The following is a 22,071-nucleotide window of genomic DNA, read 5'->3' as shown; positions in this document are numbered from 1 at the left end:
GGATTTACACTACAAAGATTAAAAAAATCATAGTCTTTCAAATTAATATATCTGACTGTCTTTCTCTAATGCTCCTGTTCACCTGCAGCACCTCAGACAAGGTAATAATTTATGATAATCATATGAAAATATACAATTAATATTCATCACCTCTCATTCCTCATCACTTTAGATGATCAGTAATGCAGAGTGAAAATGCTGTCAGGTTTCTAATTGCTTTGTAATGGGCCTGAAACAGGGAAATCATTAAAGGCAAACAATCTGTCATTTGTCTGTTACATTAACTATCTATCACACAAAAAACTCATTAAATAAATTGCTAATGAGCTACGGAAGACTATACTCATGGTGCTTCTATGGTAGGTTAAAAAGTAATACCATGAATTGATTAAAATATTTTTAAAATATGATATTTTTGTAGAAATTCATCAGGAAACATCTATTCTTCAGTTTATTTTTTAAGCTGCGTGGTTTCATTATTTTGGCATCTAATCCATCATTGCAGAAATCCCCTTAGCATATAAGACTTGTTTTTCACCAGTCTCTAAATAATTAAACTGAAAGGTTGCAAAAAGAAGCTGAAATGCTAAATGTGTTTATGACTAGTAAACTGACAAAAATCATAAAAAATAGTATTATATTAACCCTGATGCTAAGTGAAGAATATATTTTAAAATTTGATTTTTACCCTCATATTTCCATGGATTTGAATTGTTGACTTTGCAACGCTTCATTCATCTTACATAATGCTATCATTATACAAAAATTATATTCAACTATTGAAATTGAGCATAACAACATTAAACTCTGCATAATAACATTAACTATTTTGAAATTTTTGAAGATTTAACTAACACTAAAATGTTTCATAATATTATTTCAAATAATTTTGGAGGGGAAAAAAATCATTTCTTTAAATGACTAGATCAAATTTTACATGTCCTTATCAATGCTACCTTTCTATATCAGGTGCTTAGTATTAAAGGAACCTACGATAATGACACTAATTTTGCTTTAAAAACAAAGAGTGTTTATAAACAAACACTCAGAAATGTTTTGTTGATCATACAGTCCAGCTGCATTTTATTTTAGAAAAAAAATATGAGAGTAACAAAGATAGTGTTATTGATTACGTTTTCCATTCTGCTAAGGATGAATTAAATCATGAATTTATTTCTTAAAACATAAGAATCTTAGTAATAAAGTCAAACTTCCTACAAAATGCAGACCGATTTACCCCTATTGGAATACACACCAGTTTACAAACCTAACGCAGTAGCGTGTTTAGCCAGGTGCCACGGTCGATACACACGAGTGAATTCTAGGTAACTTCAAAAGGTTTCCTAACACTCTGGAAACATCTTCATTATACTCTCTAATTGACTTAAACAGACTTTATAGCAACTGTTTAACACATTTTAACCCACAAATTAACACTCCTTGATCATTCAGATTAACCTTTCTTCTGAGTCAATTACATGACAAAAGAAAAAATAAACTTAAAAAAAATTCAGGTTTAAAAACTAAAATGTAAAGGAGAATGCTTTTTTAAAAAAATAGCATATAAATGCATATCACCACAGGGTTGGAAGAGATCGTTGAAAGGTTTCAAATTTCGAGGTAACTGGAAAGCTCACAGAAAAGCCAGAGGTGGGCACAAGAACAAAGAGAAAGGGGTAAAGAAGTGAATGGGGGAATAAGAAGTTGGAATTTATTATGGCTACCAAGGAGAAACAGAAGATGGATTCTATACAGTATCTTTAATAGGTTCACAGAAAGATTAAAACATCAGATATGAGGAAGCTAGGAAGACAGGAACGATAAGATAAAGGAACAGATAAGATAAAGACCACAAAGGGGTCTGAAGCAAGCGTGAAAGAACAGGACACAACTGGAGTTAAACAAACAAACCAGAAAAACACAGCAACAGGTGTGCTGACAGCACCAAGTATTTACCTCGGTCTCTCCTGCTCAGTGCACGGCCCTGCTCACACTCTGTGAGGGGTCACTGATGGTTACCACTGAAAAGACAAAAGAGAACAGAGTGATGACAACCAGTGAGGGAAAAAATGCAAACATGAAAAACCGTTTCTAAAAGATGAGGTAGGATTGTTCATTAGAGCTGATTCTCGATATTGTCTAAAGTTTTATGATAATCTGCCGAAAACAAAGAAAAACAGAAGTTTCTCCAATTCTAGGCATTCATCTCACTCCTCTGTCAAAGTGTTATTTAAAACTTAACTCTTCCCCACATCTTCCTGGAGTAGCCCCACTTTGACTCAAGGATCTCAGTCATTCCAGCAATCTGCCTTATTCTACTTGTGCGACTATGAGGCATTAACTGTCACAGCACCTGTATTCCCTCTGGCACAGCACTTCCCAGTTATTTCAGGCACCTGTGTAATTGTCTGTCCACCCAGATAAACTCTAAGCTTTCTAGAGGGCTCCAGCCAACCGTCTTGTGTCTCTTGCAACAAAGTGTGGGACACAGTAAACACCCAATAAATATGTGATGATTGAATGAATAAGTGAGTGAAAGCTATACACGTACTACATCATTGTGCATTTTTTAAAGCTCATCACTACTAATTCCTGGTACATTTTCTACCTTCCCAGTAGACTCTAAGTTGCTCTAGGGCTACCATCTAATTCCAGAGCATAACCATAACATTCAGTGGTCCTTAAAAACAAATACAGCTTAGTTCACTGACATGAAAACCTAAAAATAAAATACACAAGATCAAGGAAATTAAACAAGAGTTGGCAGTGAAACCAGGAGAAAGAACCAAGTAAATGAAATCCTAGTATTAAGAAATAATTAGCAGAAGTACACTGTGTATATTGTGAATATTATCCATCAATAGGAAGCACAATTTACCAATACGACTCAAATTAAGAATTTGTTAATGTGTGGTGGACATTGAGTAGAATGTGATTTTCTGCTGTCACAACCACCAAGGGTCTTTAGACCCCTGCTATATCTATATCTACCTCTTGATATAGCACTCCATCAATCATGCTGAAGTCAATTATTTAATGCATGCCTACCTCGCTTATGTTAGATGCTGAGGACAAAGGAATTAAGAGATTTTTGCCCATGCTTTTAATTTATCCTGCAAACTAAACTATAGTTCAACAAACGTTTGAATTTGGTTTCATTTTTTCAACTCAATAGTTTGTGGCTTTCATTTGCTCCGTTTGGAAATTCCTAAAGTACTGCTATAAATTCTTAATGTTCAAATATGTCAAAACTGAGCAACAAATATTTCACATTAATAATAATAGCTAATCTTTACTGAGTACTTACTACTTTCAGGCAGTATTATCTCATTTAATCCTCACAACAAACCTATGAGAGCGATACTATGATTATTTCTATTTTACAGGGGAAGAAACCACGGCACAGAGATTGATTAACGTAAACTGTTCACATACCCATCAAGAGGCAGAGCCGGATTCAAACCTATGCAATCTGACTCCATAGTTTATATTTCTGCTATATTAGCTTTATATGAAATGGATAAGTTACCACCTTAAAATAAGATAGTGAGAAACAATCCTATTGTAGATACACATCATTAGAATTCCAGAGAATCTAGCAAGATAGCTCGTGCTCAGTTTCTCTGACAGGTGTTCCTGCCCTCACGGCTCCTATAATTCAGTTAGGGAATCAGAACATGCATTTAAAGTGTGCAGCAATACCCTGTGGGACAGGATACGTGCAAATGAGGAGTACAGACAGGACTCATTACGAAAGTTGAAAGGAGGAAGTAGTTTCTAAGGACCGGCCATCATAAAAGGCTTGATGGACGAGATGGGTCTTAAAGGAGGGATAAAGCTGATAGGTGGAAGCAAAGGGCTAGGGTGTTATAAGCCAGGGGAACCATCTGAACAAAATTAGGGATGAAGTACCAAGAAAAGATCCAACTGTTCAAATGTTTCATGTATGGAGGTAATAGGTGATGAGGCTGGAAAACTAAGGTCCGTATTGGGGAGGTAACTGGATGCCAGGTTAAGGAGTTAGGACTTTCCTCTAGAACTGCCCTGTTCAATACCATAGTCACTAGTGAGATGTGGCTAGTGAGCACTTGAAATGTGGCTAGTCCAAATTGAGATGAGCTGTACAAGTAAAATACACACCAGATTTTGAAGACTTAGTATGAAAAAGAATGTAAACTCTCTCTTTAATAATTTTTATATTGATTACATTTTGAAATGATCATACTCTGGATACATTCGGTTAAATAAAATACATCATTTCACCTATTTCTATTTACTTTCCTAATGTGGCTACTGGGAAATTTAAAATCACATATGTGGCTTGCATTTATGGCTTACATTTTATTTCTATTGGACAGTACTGCTCTAGAAACTGAAAAAAAGGAAGATTAATGAGGAGTTCATATAAAATATGTTTTAAGAAGTCTATTCTGGCATACATAGACAAATTCAGATTATAAGACAACTAATCTAGATTTTCAACAAGTCAATGTCAGGAAGAGAAAAAAAACAAGGTAGTATTGGAGAAGTGGGACTGCTCTAGCTAAAAAGATGTTTAAGAGACAGAAGAACCAAAGGCAATGTGTAGACTTTGGACCCTGATCAAGCAAACTAACCATACAAAGACATTTCCGAGACAACTACGGAAATGTAAATAAGGACTAGATATTGGATGACATCAATGAATGATTGATCATTTCAGCGGAATAATGACATTAGGGAGATAAAAGAAAAAGTTGCAAACTGAAGTATGCTTTAGGGACGCAAACTAAAGTATGTCAAAATGCAATGAGAGAAACTTAGGGTTTGCTGGGGAAAAAAATCAGTGTATCTCTTACTTTCCAATCCCAAATAAATAAATACAAATATAAAACTGTGAATTGGGAAAATTGAGTTACTGTGATTAGACTTTTCAGAATTTGGTCAAAAAACGACTAAAAGAGAGAACACAATGAATGCCCTGATTCAATCATAAATCAAAATAAAGTGCTGTCGGCATAAAAACTGAAGGACGTGAGACTATCCACACAGGGAAGGCCTAGGCGGCGGGAGGGGAGTGGGTGGCGGGGCGTCACTCTGACCGCACCATGTAGGACAACCCTGACCTCCGCCCCTTGAGGGATTTCCTTAGGGCCGCACACAGGGTATTTCAGAACCAGGACTCCAACCAGAGGCTCTGACTTAGTCTAGGGCTCTTGGTGTCCGCTTTTCAACGCGACAGAATCCTCTGGAGAACCTAATCTATGCTTTTTGCTTTAGATTTTTTCACTTTCCCGTGTCATTGTTATTCTAAAATTCATTCCATCCTTAAATAATCCACCAGATTAGAATACTTCATTTAACGTGCTCAGGCTTATCTCAGCTGTTTCTCAAAGTGAGATTTGATAGAAGATAAACAAGAACATGGAAAACAAATCTGAGCAGCGACCCCGTGAAAACCACCCTAAGCTCTCGGAGCGCAGCGTCCCCCACGCCGCTCGGGGAGCAGGAGCGAGCGAGGGAGGCCCGGGAAAGGCTTTACGTCCAAGCCGGCTGCTACGGTCCCAAAGAAGTCGCTAGGCTGAACAGCCTTTCTAGGAAAGACGCGAGAACGGAGGAGACCCCCGGCCGGCACAGGCGGCACTGCGGGGACGCGCGGCCGGGGACCGGGGACCCGCGAACGCGCCGCGCCCCCACTTACTGCTCGGCGCCCTCGCGGGCGGCGCCGGTTTCCATAGCGACCGCGTCCGGCGCGGGGCGGTGCTTCCGCTCGGTGCCTCGGCCACTGCGGCTCGGCTAGAAACGGGGCCACGTCCGCGCTCCGGCTTCCGGCGGAAGGAGACGCCGGCCCGAGTGGGCGGCGGGCAACCGGGGCGCAGGGTGGGCCGGCGCTCGGCTGACCTCTCTGGCCTTGGGCTGCGACAGACTCGAGCCTCGCGGACGCCGGGCCTCCTTCGCTGCGATGGCGGCGCGCGCCCCGCCTCCCGACCCGTACGGCGCGCTGGGCGCGGGGCCCTCGGCGGGCGCGGCCGAGCTGCGGCGGCGCTACCGGCGGCTCGTGCGCACGGTGAGTCCGCGCCGCGCGGGTACTGGGCCGCGCGCCACGTGACGGGCGAACCGGAGCCTCGAGCGCGGAGGGGCTGCGGGGCGCCCTGGGCCGGGGTCCGCGTCCCGGCGGTGGAGCGGAGACCTGGCCGTCGCTGCCGGCATGAGCGCCTTGGCCGCCTCGGGGGCGGGACGGCGGCGTCCAGGTGAGGGGCTCGCAGGTGCGCCGCCGGGGGCGGGGCGGCGGCGTCCAGGTGAGGGGCTCGCAGGTGCGTCGCCGGGGGACGAGGGTCGTCCAGCTGAGGGGCTCGCAGGTGCGCTGCGGGGGGCGGGGGGCGGCGTCCAGTTGAGGGGCTCGCAGGTGCGCCGCAGGGGCCGGGGCGTTGGCGTCCAGGTGAGGGCCTCGCGGGTGTGCTGAGAGGAGGGCGGGGCGGCGTCATCCAGGTGCGGGGCTCGCAGGTGCGCCGCGTGGCACCAGTGAGCCGCCCAGGAGCCCCCAGCGCCCGCTGGCTGTTGAGCGCTGCAGTGGGACCATCCAAGGAGAGATAGGCTACAAAGGTGACAGGCACATTGGACCTCGGAAACGTCGTGCAAAACAAGGATACAGGGTAATCTAGAACTTGTTCATGTGGATTACATGTTGATAGTGTGTGCTGGCTAGTTTTGTATATACGGGCTACTTTTCATATTCTCTACATGATATATGCACAAGTATTTGCATATATAATAAAATGTACTATAGAAATTGATTTCATCTGCTTTTTATTATTTTTAACATTGCATAGGTGGCTTGCATGTATACTTCTCATTATGTTTCAATTGAATAGTGCCAATTTAGGCCGTTGATATGCTGTTTTTCACCAGACTCCATTCTTCTGTGAAATGAGTTGTGGTATTTATCAATATACAGTATCTTTCTGAATTGTTGTACTATTTTTTTTCAACCTATATTGTATGTTTCTTAAGCCAGTGTTGGTGGTCTCCAGTTAATTCAGTTTGCAAAAAGAGTGGAGGACCGTTACTTACATTCATCAGTTGTTTTTCTAGTTTTTATCAAATAGATCTGTGAGATTTTGCTGTAACTGTTAGCGTTTATTGTGAGAGACAGTAGGTATTGCGCTGTCAGGAATGTATTAATATCCCTTCTTTGGATACTACGTTGGACTAAATGGCTTTAAGGTTTCTTTTATCTCAGAATTTTTAAGATTTCCGAGAGTGAAAGCAAGTAGACTTTATTGAAAAATTTCTTAATACCAGGTCATTCTCATACTTCAGTTAAGTGGGACAGGAGGCTGCAGAAGTAGGCTAGGCCTAGATCACACAGGGCCTCGTTGGCCATGTCCGTCTCTGATTTGGCAGTGAGAAGCCATTTGTACTTAGTATAACAAGCATCCGTCAAACCCAAAGTGAATGGACCCTTTTGCACATCCTCTAGCAACGTATCAGAGCATTCCAGTTGCTCCACATCCTCACCAGCATTTGGTGGTGTTAGATTTCAGCTGTGGGCTTTCTCAATTTTGCCGCCATTGACATTTTGAGCGGGATAATTCTTTGATATGAGGGGCTGTCCTGTGTGTTGGAGGTTGTTTAGCAGCATTCTAGATGCCACTTACTAACTAAAAATGTCTCCTGGGGGTCAAAATTGCCAACCTTCCCATCCCATTGAGGACCACTGCACAATTTGTGGTGATATCTCATTGTGGTTTTGTGTTTCTCTGATGACTAATGATGTTAAGCACTTTTTAATGTGATTATTAGCCATTTATATAATTTTTGTTGTTCTGTCTTTTTAAAAAATTAAATATATTCTTGATCTGGTGTGTATTTTGTCCTAGTCTATGAGTTGGCAGCGCATTTTCTTAATGATGTTTTTTGATGAGCAGTTTTTTGTTTTGACAAAATACAATTTATCAGATTTTTGTTTTCTGGTTAGTGCTTTCTGCGTTTTCTCTAAAAAGGTCATGAGAATATTGTACATTTTCTTCTAGAAGCTTTATAGTTTGCTTTTACCATTAGACCTATGATTTTCATGTATGGTGTGAGATGGGAAGTCGTGTTTTTGTCTTTCTTTCTATATGAATATCCAGTTCTTTCTCATTTATTGAAAAGATTTTCCTCTCTCCTTTGGATTGTCTTGGCAATGTGGGTCTGTTTGGGACTGTATTCTCTTTGGTATATTTGTCTATCCTTCTACTAATGCCTCTGTCTTGATTACTGTGGGGTTATAGTTAGTTTCAAAGTTACATAAAGTTCTCTAATTTTTTCTTTCTTTTCAGGTTTATTTTGGTTATTTTAGTTTCTTTGCATATCCATAGAAATTTAGAATCAGCTTGTAAATTTCTATTTAAAAAATCCTGCTTGAATTTGAATTGACTGTGTTGAATATACATCTATCTTAACAATATTGAGTCTTCTAATCCTTGAGTATATCTGTCCATTACTTGTCATCTATAATTTCTCTCAGAAATATTTTAAGATTTTCAGTGTAGTATTACACATCTTTCTTTGAATTTATTTCTAGTTTTTTAATATTTCTGATTCCATTGTAAATCATATGTTTCTAAAAAAGTTCATTTTCCAGTTGCTGATTGATGGTATATAGAACTATAGTTTATTTTTATATACTGATCTTGTATCCCACAATCTCGGTAGATTTGCTTCTAAATTGTCTCATAGCTGTTTTTGTAGAGTCCTTAGAATTTTCTACCAATAAAATTATGCCATTTGCAAATAGAGTTTTAATTCTTTCTAATATGTATGCCTTTTATTTCTTTTTCTTGCCTTAATGCACTAGTTATGTGCTTCTGTTACGATGCTCAATTGAAGTGGTAGGAGTAAATACCCTTGCCTTGTTGCTGGTATTGGGGGGAAACCTTCAGTATTTTACCGTTAAATATAACATTAGCCGTATGTTTTTTAAGATACACTTTATCAGGGTAGGAAAATTCTTCCTAGTCTGCTGAGCATAGTTATCATGAACGGGTATTGAATTTTCTTAGATTTTTTTTAACATTTATTGAAGTTTGCATGTGTTAATTTTCCTCTTTTAATCTGTGAATTACATTGATTTTTTTTTTTTTTTGAGGAAGATTAGCTCTGAGCTAACTACTGCCAGTCCTCTTTTTTGCTGAGGAAGCTTGGCCCTGAGCTAACATCCGTGCCCATCTTCCTCTGCTTTGTATGTGGGACACCTACCACAGCACGGCCTTGTCTGCACCTGGGATCCAAACCGGCGAACCCCGGGTTGCCTAAGCGGAACGTGCGAACTTAACTGCTGCGCCACCGGGCGGCCCCTACATTGACTTTTCTTATGTTAAATCTATTTTGTGTTACTAGGATAATGAATCTCACTTGTTCATGAAGTATTGTGCTTTCCTTATGTTGCAGGATTCTCTTTTGTTAAGGATTTTAATGTCTAGATTCATGATGTATTGGTGTAATTTTTTTTCTTATATGTCCATGTCTAAATTTAGTATCACAGTTATGCTGGCCTCATAAAATAATGGGGGAATGATTCCATTTTCTTTCTTCTCTAAAGAGTTTGTGTAAGATTGCTATTTCTTATTTAAATATTTAATAGAATTTACTGGGGAGGTCATCTGGGCGTGAAGTTTTCTTTGTGTAAAATTTCATAATTATGAGTTTAATCATTTTTGGAGATTACAGGACTATTCAAATTTTTTATTTCCTGTTTGTCAATGTAGGTGAATTGTATTTTTCAAGAGTTTTAAAATTTCATTTAACAAGTCTGATTTATTCTCATAATGTTCATACTATCTCCTTATTATCCTTTTATTGCTGTAAGATGTGTAGTTATGTTTTTCTTTTCATTCTTTATGTTGGCAGTTTGTGTTTTCTGTTTATTTTTTCCTGATCAGTCTTGCTAAAGGTTTATCCATTTTATTAATCTTTGCCAAGAACCAGCTTTTTAGTTTGTGGATTTTTTTGTTTGTCCACTTTCTCTTCACTTGATTTCTGCTTTTAATTTTATTATATTCTTCTGCTTACCGCTCTTCTTTTTCTAGCGTATCGTTGTGGAACATACCTGGTGGATTGCACACCTGTCCTCTCTCCTCATGTAGCCATTTAAAGCTATGCATCTCTCTCAGCTCGGAGCACTGCATTAGCTGCATCCTGTGCTTTCAGTTCAAAATATTTTTAAATTTCTCTGTAATAGTTTTCTTTGACCTGTGGGTTACTAAAAAGTACATTAATTTCTAAATATTGGAGACTGTTCAGATATCTTTCTATTATTGATTTCTGATTTAATCCTGTTGTGAGTGGAGAATGTACTTGGAATGATTTCATTCCTTTGAAATTTGTTAAAATTTTTTTTATGGCCCAGCATATAGTCTACCTTGGTGAATGTTCCCATGCACTTGAAAAATTTGTGTTCTGAGGTTATGGAGTATAGTGTTCTATATATGTCTATTAGGTCATGTTGATTGGGTGGCTCAAATATTCTATATCCTTAATGATTTTTTAATCTATTTTTTAAATCAGTTTCTGAGAAAAGGACATTAACATTTTCAACCGTGATTGTGGATTTGTGTTTTTCTCTTTAATTCTCTTAATTTTTGTTTCATTTGTTTGGGATCTTTTGTATTAGGTGCGTACATATTTAAGATGGTCATGTCTTCGTGAGTTTGAACCTCTGATCGTTATAAAATTCCCCTCTCTATTTCTCATGGTACTCTTCTTGAGGTCTATTTTGATATTTAACAGCCATGCCAGCTTCCTTATACTTAGTGTCTGTAGGATTTATCTTTTCCCATCCGTTCACTTTCAGTCTCTCTTTTATGTTTTGAGTGTGTTTTCTTGTATATGGCAAGTAATTGAGGCCTTAAAGACATTTCAGTCTGTCAGTGTCTGCCTTTTATTGGGGACGTTTAGTCCATTTACATTTTTCCCCAGCTGTATTGAGCTATAACTGACATAGAACATTGTGTAAGTTTAAGATGTACAACGTGATGATTTGATACATGTATACATTGTGAATTGGTCACCACAATAAGGTTAATTAACACATCTATCACTTCACGAGGTTACCTCTGTGTGTGTGTCACATTTCCCCTTTCTGATGTCACTGTGTTGTTTCCCTTCCATCTTGCGTTTCTTGCCTTCATTTCAGGAAGGTGTTTTTTATCTCCACTGGACAGAGAACTGTAGATTGACAGGAGTTTTTTCATTTACAAGCAGCCATAATTCAGATCCTTGTTCTCTCTTTTTTTTCTTCTCCCCAAAGCCCCCAGTACATAGTTGTATATCCCAGCTGTAGGTCCTCCTGGTTGTGCTGTGTGGGACCCCTCCTTAGCACGGCTTGATGAGAGGTGCCATGTCCGCGCCGAGATGGGAACCTGTGAAACACTGGGCCGCCAAAGTGGAGCACATGAGGTGAACCACTCAGCCACGGGCCCGGCCCCCTCGTTCTCTTTTTAATGTGTCGTTTTTCTTTGGTTGCTTTCAAGATCTCATCTTTTGATTTTAGTAGTTTCTCTGTCTTGTGCCTAATGTGTACTTTTCTTTGTATTTTTCCCACCTAGAGTTATCTGAGCTTCCTGGATCTGTTGGTTGATGTCTTTCTTTCGTCAGCTTTGGAATATTTTCAGCCATTATGTCTTTACATCTTTTTCTGCTCCATCCCTCTCTTCTTTGGGATTCTAATTACATACAGGGAGATTGTACCACAGCTATCTGATGCTCTGTCCTTTTTCCCCAGTCTTTTTTTCTCTCTGCATTTCAGTTTGCGTAATTTTTATGAACCTATCTTCAGCTTCACTGGTTTTATTTTTGCTCTGCTGTGTCCATCTACTGATAAACTCATTAAATTCTTAGTCTCTATTATCTAAGTTTCATAGCTAACATTTCTCCTGGCTCTCTTTTATGTAGTGTTCATCTCTCTTCCATCTTTTCACACAGATTGTGTGCCGTTTCCACTAGATCCTCTAATGTACTTGTCATAATTATTTTAAATGCCCTATCTGATCATTCTAACATCTGGGCCATGTCTGAGTCTCGTTCTCTATCCTTTCTTGATGACAGACCACATTTTCTTGCTTCTTTGCGTGTCTTACTGTTTTTTATTGACTGTGAAAAATTGTAATGGAAAGTAGAGCCTGGGGTCAATGGCATGTGTACTCCCAGCAGTGGGCGTCCTCTGAGAGGCAGCTTGTGGGCCGTCTGCGTCGGCCCAGTCCGAAACTGAGCTGAGCTTTCTTGGTGGTGGTTTCTCTGGTGATTCCTCGGAAGATGTGAACAGGATCGCAGCCTGCCCTCCAGCAGAGCCCGCGCCCTGACTGCGGCAGGAGCCGCCTGGGCTCTCCTCGCTGTCCTCTGGCTGCAGCAGGCCCCCACGTGTTAGGAGTGGTGTCTCTCAGCCTCTTCCAGCTCCTGTCCCTCCCTTCGCTGGGATGACTGCCGCCTGGACTCCTTGGAGGGTTTCTCCAGTTCTCCAGGCCTGCCGTTCGACCTCAGTAGGCCTCTTGTGCCTGCTGTGCCTCACGGGCTGAGTCTTGGCTCTCCTGCCCCGTCTCTGTTCTTTCTTGTGAGTACCTGGTACAGCCTGGGAGAGAACTGGTGGGTGGGTACAGACTGTTTCTATGTTTGGGGTGCCTGGGGATTCTAAGTTGTCATGCCAGTTTCGGCGTGGCTTTTAAAATTTATTGAAAGTTCACTTTTTCTTATCTGTGTCTGTGATGGCTTCCTGCTCCTGCTCTTGTGCCAGAGATGAAGACAGTGATGGGTTTCCTCTCTGCTGGGGAGGTCTTTTTAGTTTGGATTTGGGTTCATTAGGTTTCTATGAGTCCTCAGCTTGCTATTTAAAAGAACTGTGAGTTTGTAGGATGTCTGGCTTGTTCTCCTGGGTTATTCCTACCAGCATTAAAATGTGTCATTATTTCTCCCATCTTTGAAAAAGTACCCTTTCTCTCTACCCATTTCTGTCACCTCTTGCCCCAACTCTTTGTTCTTCTTTGTAGCAAAAACTACTTCAAGAAGTTGTCTCTACTTCGTTTCTTCAGTTCTCTCTTCCCATCTCTCTTAAACCTACTCCCATGAGGCCTCGCTTGCACCACTGTGCTGGACCTGCTCCTGTCAGGATCGCTAATGAAATCTTTTAATGGAAACACGCAGTCCTCCTGTGTTTCTCCTTTGCTCACGCACTCACAGTTCTTCCTACACCGGATTATGGGTTTTCCACACATCAAGTAATTTTCTGCGACACCTACGTGATGTCCTGTAATTCGCTTGGAGTTAGCTTCAGATCCCACAAGTTAGGGGCTCAGTCCCACAAGACTGCTCCCACTTCAGACATCAGTCACAAGTCCCAGGTTGTCACTTGTACTTCTGAGAGACCAGCTATAAATTGGGGTTCCCAGACCCCTTCCTGGGGTTTGATACTTTGCTAGAGTGGCCCAGAGAACTCAGGGAAATAATTATGTTTACCAGTTTATTTTATAATAAAGGATATGATAAAGGATGCAGATGAAGAGATACGTAGAGCAAGGTCTGGAAGGGTCCCAAGCACGAGAGCTTCTGTCCCTGTGGAGTTGGGGTGTGCTACCCTCCTGGCACGTAGGTGTGTGTGTTCACCACCTCAGATGCTCCCTGAACCCCGTGCTGTTGGGATTTTGTGGAGGCTTCATCTTGTGGGCACCATCGATTATTAAGCCCGTTTCCAGCCCCTCTCCCTTCTCTGGAGAATGGGGAGTGGGCCTGAAAGTTCCGAGATTCCAATCACGGCTTAGTCTTTCTGGTGACCACCCCCATCCAGGAGTCCACCAAGAGTGGCCTCATTAGAACAAAAGACACTCCTGTCACACAGTAAATTTTTAAGGGATTTAGAAGACTTGTGCCAGAAACTGGGGACAGAGACCAATATATATATTTTCTGTTATTTCACAATATCCGTGTTGCTAAAACCAGTGGTCAATATTTAGTCTTTATTTTGATTTATTAGTGAAGTGACCATTTATCCTGGTTTTCCCAGAATAGTTCTGGTTTATGCCTATTGACCTGGCACAATTAATAGCTCCCCTTTTCACTTTCTGAAACGTCATAGTTTGAATGATAAATGTATTGTTATTTTTCTGTAGTTGTGTACAGTTGTGTAAGTATCACCTCAGTTAAGACATAGAACGTTTCCATAACCCTGAGAAGTTTCCTTTTGCCTTTTGATCCCGATGGCTACGATTTAGCCAGCTGGGCAGATGGCTCTGATGCACATCTGGGTGTGGGGCCACTGCACTGTGTTATGGGGTCTGCAAATGTGAGGACAAAAGTGAGACGAGAAGAAAAACGACCGTTAAAAAGAGGAACGACTGGCCTCACTGTCTGCAGATAAGTTGTGCTGTGTGGCTCCTCGTGGGGAGATGGAGTGTGGAAGAGAGAACTTTCTAGACCAAACCCAGTTTAAAAAAACAAAGTTTCTTCTCCTAACCTGGTTTTTCCTGAGCCCCATGGAGCTAGGGGATTCTGCACAGAGGTGGTGTCCTGGCTGGGTGACTTGCTCCGGGGTGGAGAACGGGCCGCCGTACTGTTGGTGAGCTGTGGGGGAGGCCTTGGGTAGGGAACGGGAAGGCACGATCGCTGGGCATCCTGAGGACGGGCCTCCTCCTCCAGGCAGAAGCCGCTTTCACAAGTGATAGCGTTCAGGGGTCAGCCCTTCTAGGGCTGTGTTTGACACAGGTTGTCACCCACTCTTCTTGGATGTTTTTCCCCACTTGTCTCCTAGGACGCGGTATTTTCCTCCTGCTTCAGCCACCTCTGGGAGGTAGCAGGCGCTCAGTGCGTATTTATTCAGGGAGTGAACTGGGTATTGTCACCTTTGTGCTTCACTTTCTCTGTTGGCAGTTTTATTTTTGTATTTTTAATCTCTAAGGACTCTGCCTTATTTCCTGAATTTCCTTTTTGCATGTGTGGCCTCCTGTTATTGTTTTGGGAGTAGAATATCTTTAAGTTTTCTTCTTGTTTGTTTTTGTTTTTACCCTCCTTCTGTGGTGGAGGCACTTTTCATAAATTTGGTGATCCTTGGTCATCTGCTCCTTTCTAAGAATGAGATGGTACGAGCTTCCTTCCTGGGAGCCTTCGTCAGGTCTGGTCACTCGTGCTGTTGGGTAACCCCAAGTGTGCAGCGTCTGAGCCCGTTTCTGAGAGGGATTCTCACATCTGCCTGGGGTGGTGGGAGCTGGGCTCGTACTGCTCCGCGTGTCAGTTGTCCCTTCCCCTGTTTTCAGTGTGCCATTGCACCCTGCCCTCATCCTGATGTTCCCAGATCCAGAACCTTTTTGGTCTGTCTTTTCACACAGTACACCTGTCGTCTGCTGTGGCAGAAGGGAGTTACGCCAGCTCTGTGATGAGGAGGAGCTGGAGGTCTCATTCGTCCTTCCAGGGTGTCCACCAGGCTTCCTGTAGTCCGGCCCCCAGCCCCGCTCTCAGTGGTTCTCACTGCCTTCTGCGCCCAGCTCATCTGTCTCTACGTGAGTGCGTTCCCTTCTTCTTGTCTCCTGCTTCAGGCTTGGGTTTTATTTGCTCAGATGGACTGAGCTGGTTACTGTTTATTGACCAGTTTTCTATCTCCTCAAATTTTGGTGTCTCACCTGCTTTTTCTCTTCTCTCCTGTTAGATTTGTTCTTATGCATTTATGCCTTTGCCCTTAAAAATTAATTTTTATTGCTTTGCTGCTGTTTTGGTGGAGTTTTGGGAGGGAACAGGGATAAATGTGTGGCTGCATTTGCCGTTAGTGGAAGCCCTGACTGTTCTTGTTCTCCCGTCGGCCCGGATAGACTTCCTCAGCCACGTGCCTCTGCGTTTGCTGCTGCCTCTCCCTGGTTTCCTGTTCCCTCCCTCCCCCCACCTGCGTAACTGTTAACTCATTGTCTCAAAATTATCTTAGTTACAACCCCTGCCTCCCACCGCCCTGCCCTGTCCCCTGTCCTTAGGAGTACCCTCCCCCAGTAAGAGTGCATTTAGTGTTATTTCTCCAGGACAGGAGAGGCATAGCTGTCAGGTAAGGAGAATGAGGGCGGCTGGAGTGTGTTGAAAGGTTTTTTCCTGCTTTTCCTTGTAGAAGATGAGAGAAACTTGAACATGTTTGAATTTTGTGGGAAATAGCCAAGAGAAAGCTTGAGGCTATAGGAGAGAGAGGATAATTGACAGAAGGCAGAGGGGATGGGATCTAAAGCACAGGTAGAAGAGTTAGCTTTCAGTAGGAGCAGGGAGGACCTGGCTCCGTTGTTACAGGTAGGAAGGGAGACGGGGTGGTGCAGGAGTGGGCTCACTCATCAGTGTGGTGAAGGACGTTGATGAGCTCCCATTTAGTGCTGCGTTTTTTTCCTCTGAAGAAGAAAAGTTATTTATTGAGAGAAGGTGGGAGAGGAAGTGGGGCAGCAAACTATAGGAGAGAGAATTTCAACTGGTGTTATTCTGAGAAGGCTCTCTCCAGCTGGCTGTGTAATATACCTCTAGAGGCTGGGAGTCTCGGCCCAGGCTGGACAGTACAAAGGCAGTGAGCTATAAGGAGGCACCGGAGCCGTCAGCCCAGCGTCTTGGCCTCCTTCAGCCTGGAGTGCAGTGTCTTTAGTCCCTGGACCACAGCTTAGCACAATCGCTTATAGGCATGATGTGGCCGTGTGTTAAATTATGTTCACTGTATTCTCGTTCAGAAGGCATGCAAGTATGTAGTGTAAGTGTATAATTAGCAGCACGTGTGTGGTATTTTATAGTTTGTACTTTACAGTTTACAGATGCTTCCACATCCTCTCTCGTTTTGCCCTCTCAGAGTCCTGTAGGGTGGGATATGCTGTCCCCGTGTTCGCAGTGCAGAAATCCAGGCTCAGGTACAGTTGAGCGGTTTGTCAGAAACACAGTCAGTAAGGGGTGGATCCAGGCTTGCTCACATATCCTCTGACTCCGCACTGTCTCCTGTTACATCAGACCTCTCATCATTGCCATTCCAAAGGGTTTACAGTTGCTTAAAGGCATAGTCGTCAGTTTTCTGGATTTCTGTGGAACACCTCATTCATGTACAGTTAGTGAAGTATTATGGAAGCTCAGACATAATTACTACTCTGCTTTAATTTTGAAGAGATTTACATTATATGTGGCTTATGAAGTGAAACTTATTTTCCTTTTCTTTTTGTATAAGTTTAGAGTTTCTAATAGTTGAGAAGGAGAAAATTATAAGGGAAAACCATACTGTTTATCGTGTTTATCAGTTTTTTTTTTTTAACAAAAGCAGACTTTTAAAGTTCATATTCTTGCTTTCCAATTTGAATTACCATATTTTCTCAGTCTGCATTTTTCAACGTCGCAGAACAGTTGGAGGATAAAATTACATTTGACAAAAATACCATTCTGTATCTAATTTTGTAAAAAGGCACATTTATTACATGTGCTTTTCCAAGTTCAGAAGACTTGGAATTTAACGCCTCCTACATAATTAGTTGTTGGGATAAAATATTGCTAAATCGTTGGCCGCTAAGTTTACAATACATGTTGATTTAGTAAATGCTGTTTCCTTCTTTCAATTTTTGTAAGTTCACTGCTTGTTCAAGGTCTTGATTCTGAAAAAAATTCTTATTGACTGAGATACTTTAGAATTGTTTAAAGATACATATAAATATAAGGGGCAGTATTAGCATGAAACACATTTATTTCACATACCATTAAGTCTGTTGCCTAATAATTTATTATATAAAAATAAAGGTAATTGAATCAGCATTTCGAGCAATGTTTTATTAAGGAGTTTATTTATTAATAAAAGTGCATTGGTCTTTTTTTCTCCTTATGAATCTATTTTAAAAATATCTTAGTTTTCTATTAATTTAAGTTGAATAATAATCCATGCTTTGAAATGGTCTAGGGTCTAAAATGATTAATTATGTTATTCCTATATTTTTTGCAGTTATACATGTGAAAATTGCTGTTTACTGAGGATGAAGCTTACCCCCAAAAGCTTTGTCAGATTGAAAATTGGGGGTCTTTTCCCATTGATGCTGATAATATTACAGGATACCTTTCAACTGGAAAAGAATTATTGTGTTGGAAAATTATATGCTGCTGTTACAATATGTTCCATAATCTTAAAGAAAATCCATGTAATTTGAGGCAAGAGTGTGCAGGATGCTCTTATTCTTAATGTTGGAAGGGTATAAAACGCCACTTAATACTCATGTGGGCATTCAGAGGGTCCCTTTTGACTATAAGTGGTTATATATAGATTAGCATTAAGCTAGTTATGTAATACATTTCAGCGTCTTGAAAAAGGAAGTAGAAAGGTACCTGTGCTATAGTTGGAGGAAAATTACAGCATTAGAAAAGAAGGGAGCTAAGAACAATTCTTTAAACAGGTCTTTTGATTACATTACAAAGCAAAGTGATCTCGATTACAGGAAAAGTACTTAGGCAATAAGAGAAATTTTGTGAAAAAATCTGGCAGTGTCGTAAGTAAAAATCAGAAGGGTATAGCTTGTCTTGAAGTGAACGTTATAAGTTTTGTTAATGTGGTTAACTGTTTAGCTGTCATCTAGTTGTCATCTAGGATGCAAGATATTTAACAGGGAATTATTTAGGCATCTCACGGAGGCTATATCATAAACTGTTCTTTTCCATGATAAAATATAAGTGGTGAGAAGAAGACATTTTAAGCCAACATTTAAGTAATAATTTTAGCTAATGTATAGCACTGTGTTCTAGCACCCTCCTAATCGCTCTGTGTGTATTTACGCATTTAACTCTGTGAGGTGAAGTATCGTTATCAGCCCTCACTTATAGATGAGGAAACTGAGGCTCAGAGATTAAGTGACACACTGGTTAGTGGCAAGAATTTATGACACACTCTACGTATGCTTTGGAAACTGGGTAAGTTAAAGTAGGCAAGAGTTACCTTTTCAGTGTTTTGTGTTTTAAATCTTTCTACTGCATACCTGAAGCAATAATAAATTATATCTTTAGAGAAAAGGTGGTGTTTATGTAGAAGTTGCAGAATAGTGAAGGGTTAAAAATGTGGGCTCCGGAGGGCACGTCCTGGGTTTGAATTCTGACTCTGCTGCGTGTCAGTTCTGTGACTCTGAGCTGGTGCCAGGACTCTTGGGCCTCTGCCCTTGTCTGCAGGATAGATGCGAATTATCACCTACCGTGTGCCAGCCCTGTCCTAGGCATTTACTAACTGAGTATCTATCTCATAGGGTAGTACCAGGATTTAAATGAATTATACACCTAAGGCACTTGTATATGCTCAGCTGCTGTTTTAGACTTGCATCCTAATAATTCCACATCAGACTGCTGGGTGAGTAGATTTCTGTTTAGCTGAAGGTTAACACTTTGTCCAGGGGTTTTTTTGGATATTTTGTTTTTAAGATTGGCACCTGAGCTACCATCTGTTGTCAGTCTTCTTTTTTTTTTTTTCCCCATCTTCTTCTCCCCAAAGCCCCCCAGGACGTAGTTATATATTTTAGTTGTTGGTCCTTCTAGTTGTGGCATGTGGGATGCTACCTCAGCGTGGTCTGACGAGCAGTGCCTTGTCCGCACACCCAGGATCCGAACCGGTGAAACCCTGGGCTGCCGAAGCGGAGCATGTGAACTTAACCACTCGGCCACAGGGCTGGCCCCGTTTTTCCCGTTTTTCAACAGTGAAAATAACACTAATCTTTTTTGATAGTTTCAGGATCATCATTGTTGACATAAATTTTTGTACTGTGAAAATGCAGATTCAATGGTTGGGAACACAGTGAAAAATGTCAGCTGCCAGCTTGTGTGGTTTCTTCTTAAAGTAAGGAGGAGGAATACGTATCTCTAGACGGCTGCCTGTTTGCAGGACTGGTTAGCTGATCAAGAGAAAGCGGCTTTCTCCCAGATAAGCCTTCTGCATTGTCATTTTCACCCTATTTTGACTGCCAGCATTCTCTGAAACATTATTTCGAGACCGCAGAAACATCGTGCTGCGCTGGCCTTGTCGTCAGCTTGAGCTGTATTAATCGTTGGTCACTGATGGCATATCAAGGAGCATTCCTCCTCCTTTTGGGAATTTGTGCCTGTTTTTTGACCTTGCACTACACCAAAGCCTAAGATTTGTCTGTTTCTGCTAGAAGACACTTTAACGCACGTCTCAGATTTTCTTTGAATTCAGGGCTACTACAGAGATAGGTAACATTAAAAAATCTTCAAGTAGCTGCTGGGGCTGGGATTATTGGAGTGGGTTGACTACAGAGAAGCATGAGAAAGTCATAGGGCGACGGAACTGTTCTGTTCTTGGTTTTGCTCGTCATTACATGATTTTATACAATTATTAAAATTCATCAAACTATACACTTGAAATGGGTAAATTTTAGTTTATGTGAATTATTCCTCAATGAAGAAGGAAACAAAATGAATCTGTAACAGTGTGAGGTGCAAAATCTCTTATAATGGATTAAATTTTTCATGAAATAGTTCTGTAACGTTCCTTCTTTTGAATAATGTCATATCTGCAAGTTGAATCATTGAAATGAGCAGAAAATTATTAAAAATTTTTGTTTCTAACTTTTGAATGTTTCATTAGGATAAAGATTTTGATTTTACAGTTAATAGATTAGCTAACCTAAGGTAAGCTTTTATTTCTGATACATTATTTCATTGCAGGTATGAAACAGTAAAATGAATTGTCAAAAAAATCTTTTGATTAGAAAAAATTTGATTGAAAAAAATTTTTTTTTCTCTTTGTTTTTTGAAGACCATTAGCCCTGAGCTAACATCTGCCGCCAATCCTCCTGTTTTTGCTGAGGAAGACTGGCCCTGAGCTAACATCCGTGCCCATCTTCCTCTACTTTATACGTGGGACACCTGCCACAGCATGGCTTGACAAGTGGTGCCGTGTCCACATCCGGGATCCGAACTGGCAAACCCCGGGCTGCCAGAGCAGAATGTGCGAACTTAACCACTGTGCCACTGGGCCAGCCCCTGATTGAACAGATTTTTGATGATCCATGTACTTGCTTAGATGACGCTTTCAAAGACTGAATTGATCAGATTTTCAGTCATGAAACATTTGATTTTATTTTGTATTATTTAAGGGTTTTTTTTGCAAGCGGTAGAAACCACCTCCTACCAAGTGCAAAGCAAGCTATGGGATGAGCGTTGTGGGGCTCATGCCCAAGAAAGAGCAGGAGCCGGAGGCTGCACACGGCTGGAGCAGGGGTCAGGATGCACAGCCCTCCCACGGCTCTGATGAAGAGCTGCTGGCTGCCGGTCAGCGCTCACAGGTGCGGGGAGGGCTGTGCTCGGCAGAAGCTTGGTGGTGGGAGACCACACGCAGTGTGAGAGCGGGAACTCTCAATAGCATGCGAGGAAATGGAGAGCAAAGGATAGGAGGCCGCCCATGAAACAGGAGACACACGGTCTTGAATCATAAGTTCAGGAACAGTTGACCCGTGCTCCGTCTTAAACCCGACAACCTGTAACTTACTGCTGAGGTGAATTTGGTGAAGTTCTAAACTGAAATAGCGCCGTGAGACCTTTCACTGTGCGTTAGCAGGTGGGTTCTGAGAAGCGTTTCCTTAGTTATTTAGTAGTGTTGCCGGTATATCCATCTTTCTAGTGACGTGGCTTACTTTGAAATGACAAAACTACTCTTTAGAAAATGTACAATGATCATTTAATCATGTCGGCTCAAAAAATCCTTTGTGGTTAGAATGTAGTTGCAAATGTAGGTTTTAATCTTTTCAATGAGACCTCTTCTTACATAAATCATAAATACATAAAGTATAGTCTCTGTGTATTACTTTTTAAAGTATGGTAGACATTATTGGTGATATGTAAAAATAATTTTAGATGGTACATAGGTGAACAGTTTTTATGTGACTCATTATATCTATGACTATAAAATATTTTATATGTATTTATATATATCACAGCAGATACTTGGTTTTAAGATGAGGCTAAGCAATAAAATGAGGTGATTTAAAGTATATTTACCAAAAAACAGTAAATGAAGGGCTGGCCAGGTGAGTTCGCTTATTCCGCTTTGGCGGCCTGGGGTTCACCGATTTGGATACCAGGCACAGACCTACGCAC

General features: G+C 41.3%; 2 protein-coding genes across 4 annotated transcripts in view; one reads left to right on the top strand and one right to left on the bottom strand.

The window, feature by feature from the left end:
- DCDC1 (doublecortin domain containing 1) overlaps positions 1-5,779 on the bottom strand; it is a 427,916-nt gene extending 422,137 nt beyond the window's left edge. For both annotated transcript variants that reach the window (XM_046637833.1, XM_046637832.1), the window contains exons 1-2: positions 5,681-5,779; positions 1,957-2,021 (exon numbers count right to left, since the gene is read on the bottom strand). The gene's annotated coding sequence lies outside the window, so the exon portion shown is untranslated. The remainder of the gene's footprint in view (positions 1-1,956; positions 2,022-5,680) is intronic.
- A 15-nt stretch (positions 5,780-5,794) lies between these two features.
- The window catches only part of DNAJC24 (DnaJ heat shock protein family (Hsp40) member C24), a 59,064-nt gene continuing 42,787 nt past the window's right edge, over positions 5,795-22,071 (top strand). The window contains exon 1 of one of the 2 annotated variants that reach the window (XM_046637850.1): positions 5,795-6,046. In XM_046637850.1, coding sequence (XP_046493806.1) covers positions 5,942-6,046 — 105 coding nt within the window. In that variant the 5' untranslated portion in view covers positions 5,795-5,941. The remainder of the gene's footprint in view (positions 6,047-22,071) is intronic. The other variant, XM_046637849.1, reaches the window with a different exon arrangement.

Source organism: Equus quagga, chromosome 14, assembly GCF_021613505.1.
Source record: "Equus quagga isolate Etosha38 chromosome 14, UCLA_HA_Equagga_1.0, whole genome shotgun sequence".
In the NCBI taxonomy this organism is placed as follows: Eukaryota; Metazoa; Chordata; class Mammalia; order Perissodactyla; family Equidae; genus Equus; species Equus quagga.
Note: the sequence above shows the minus strand (reverse complement) of the source record. Positions and strands in the feature narration are given on the sequence as shown.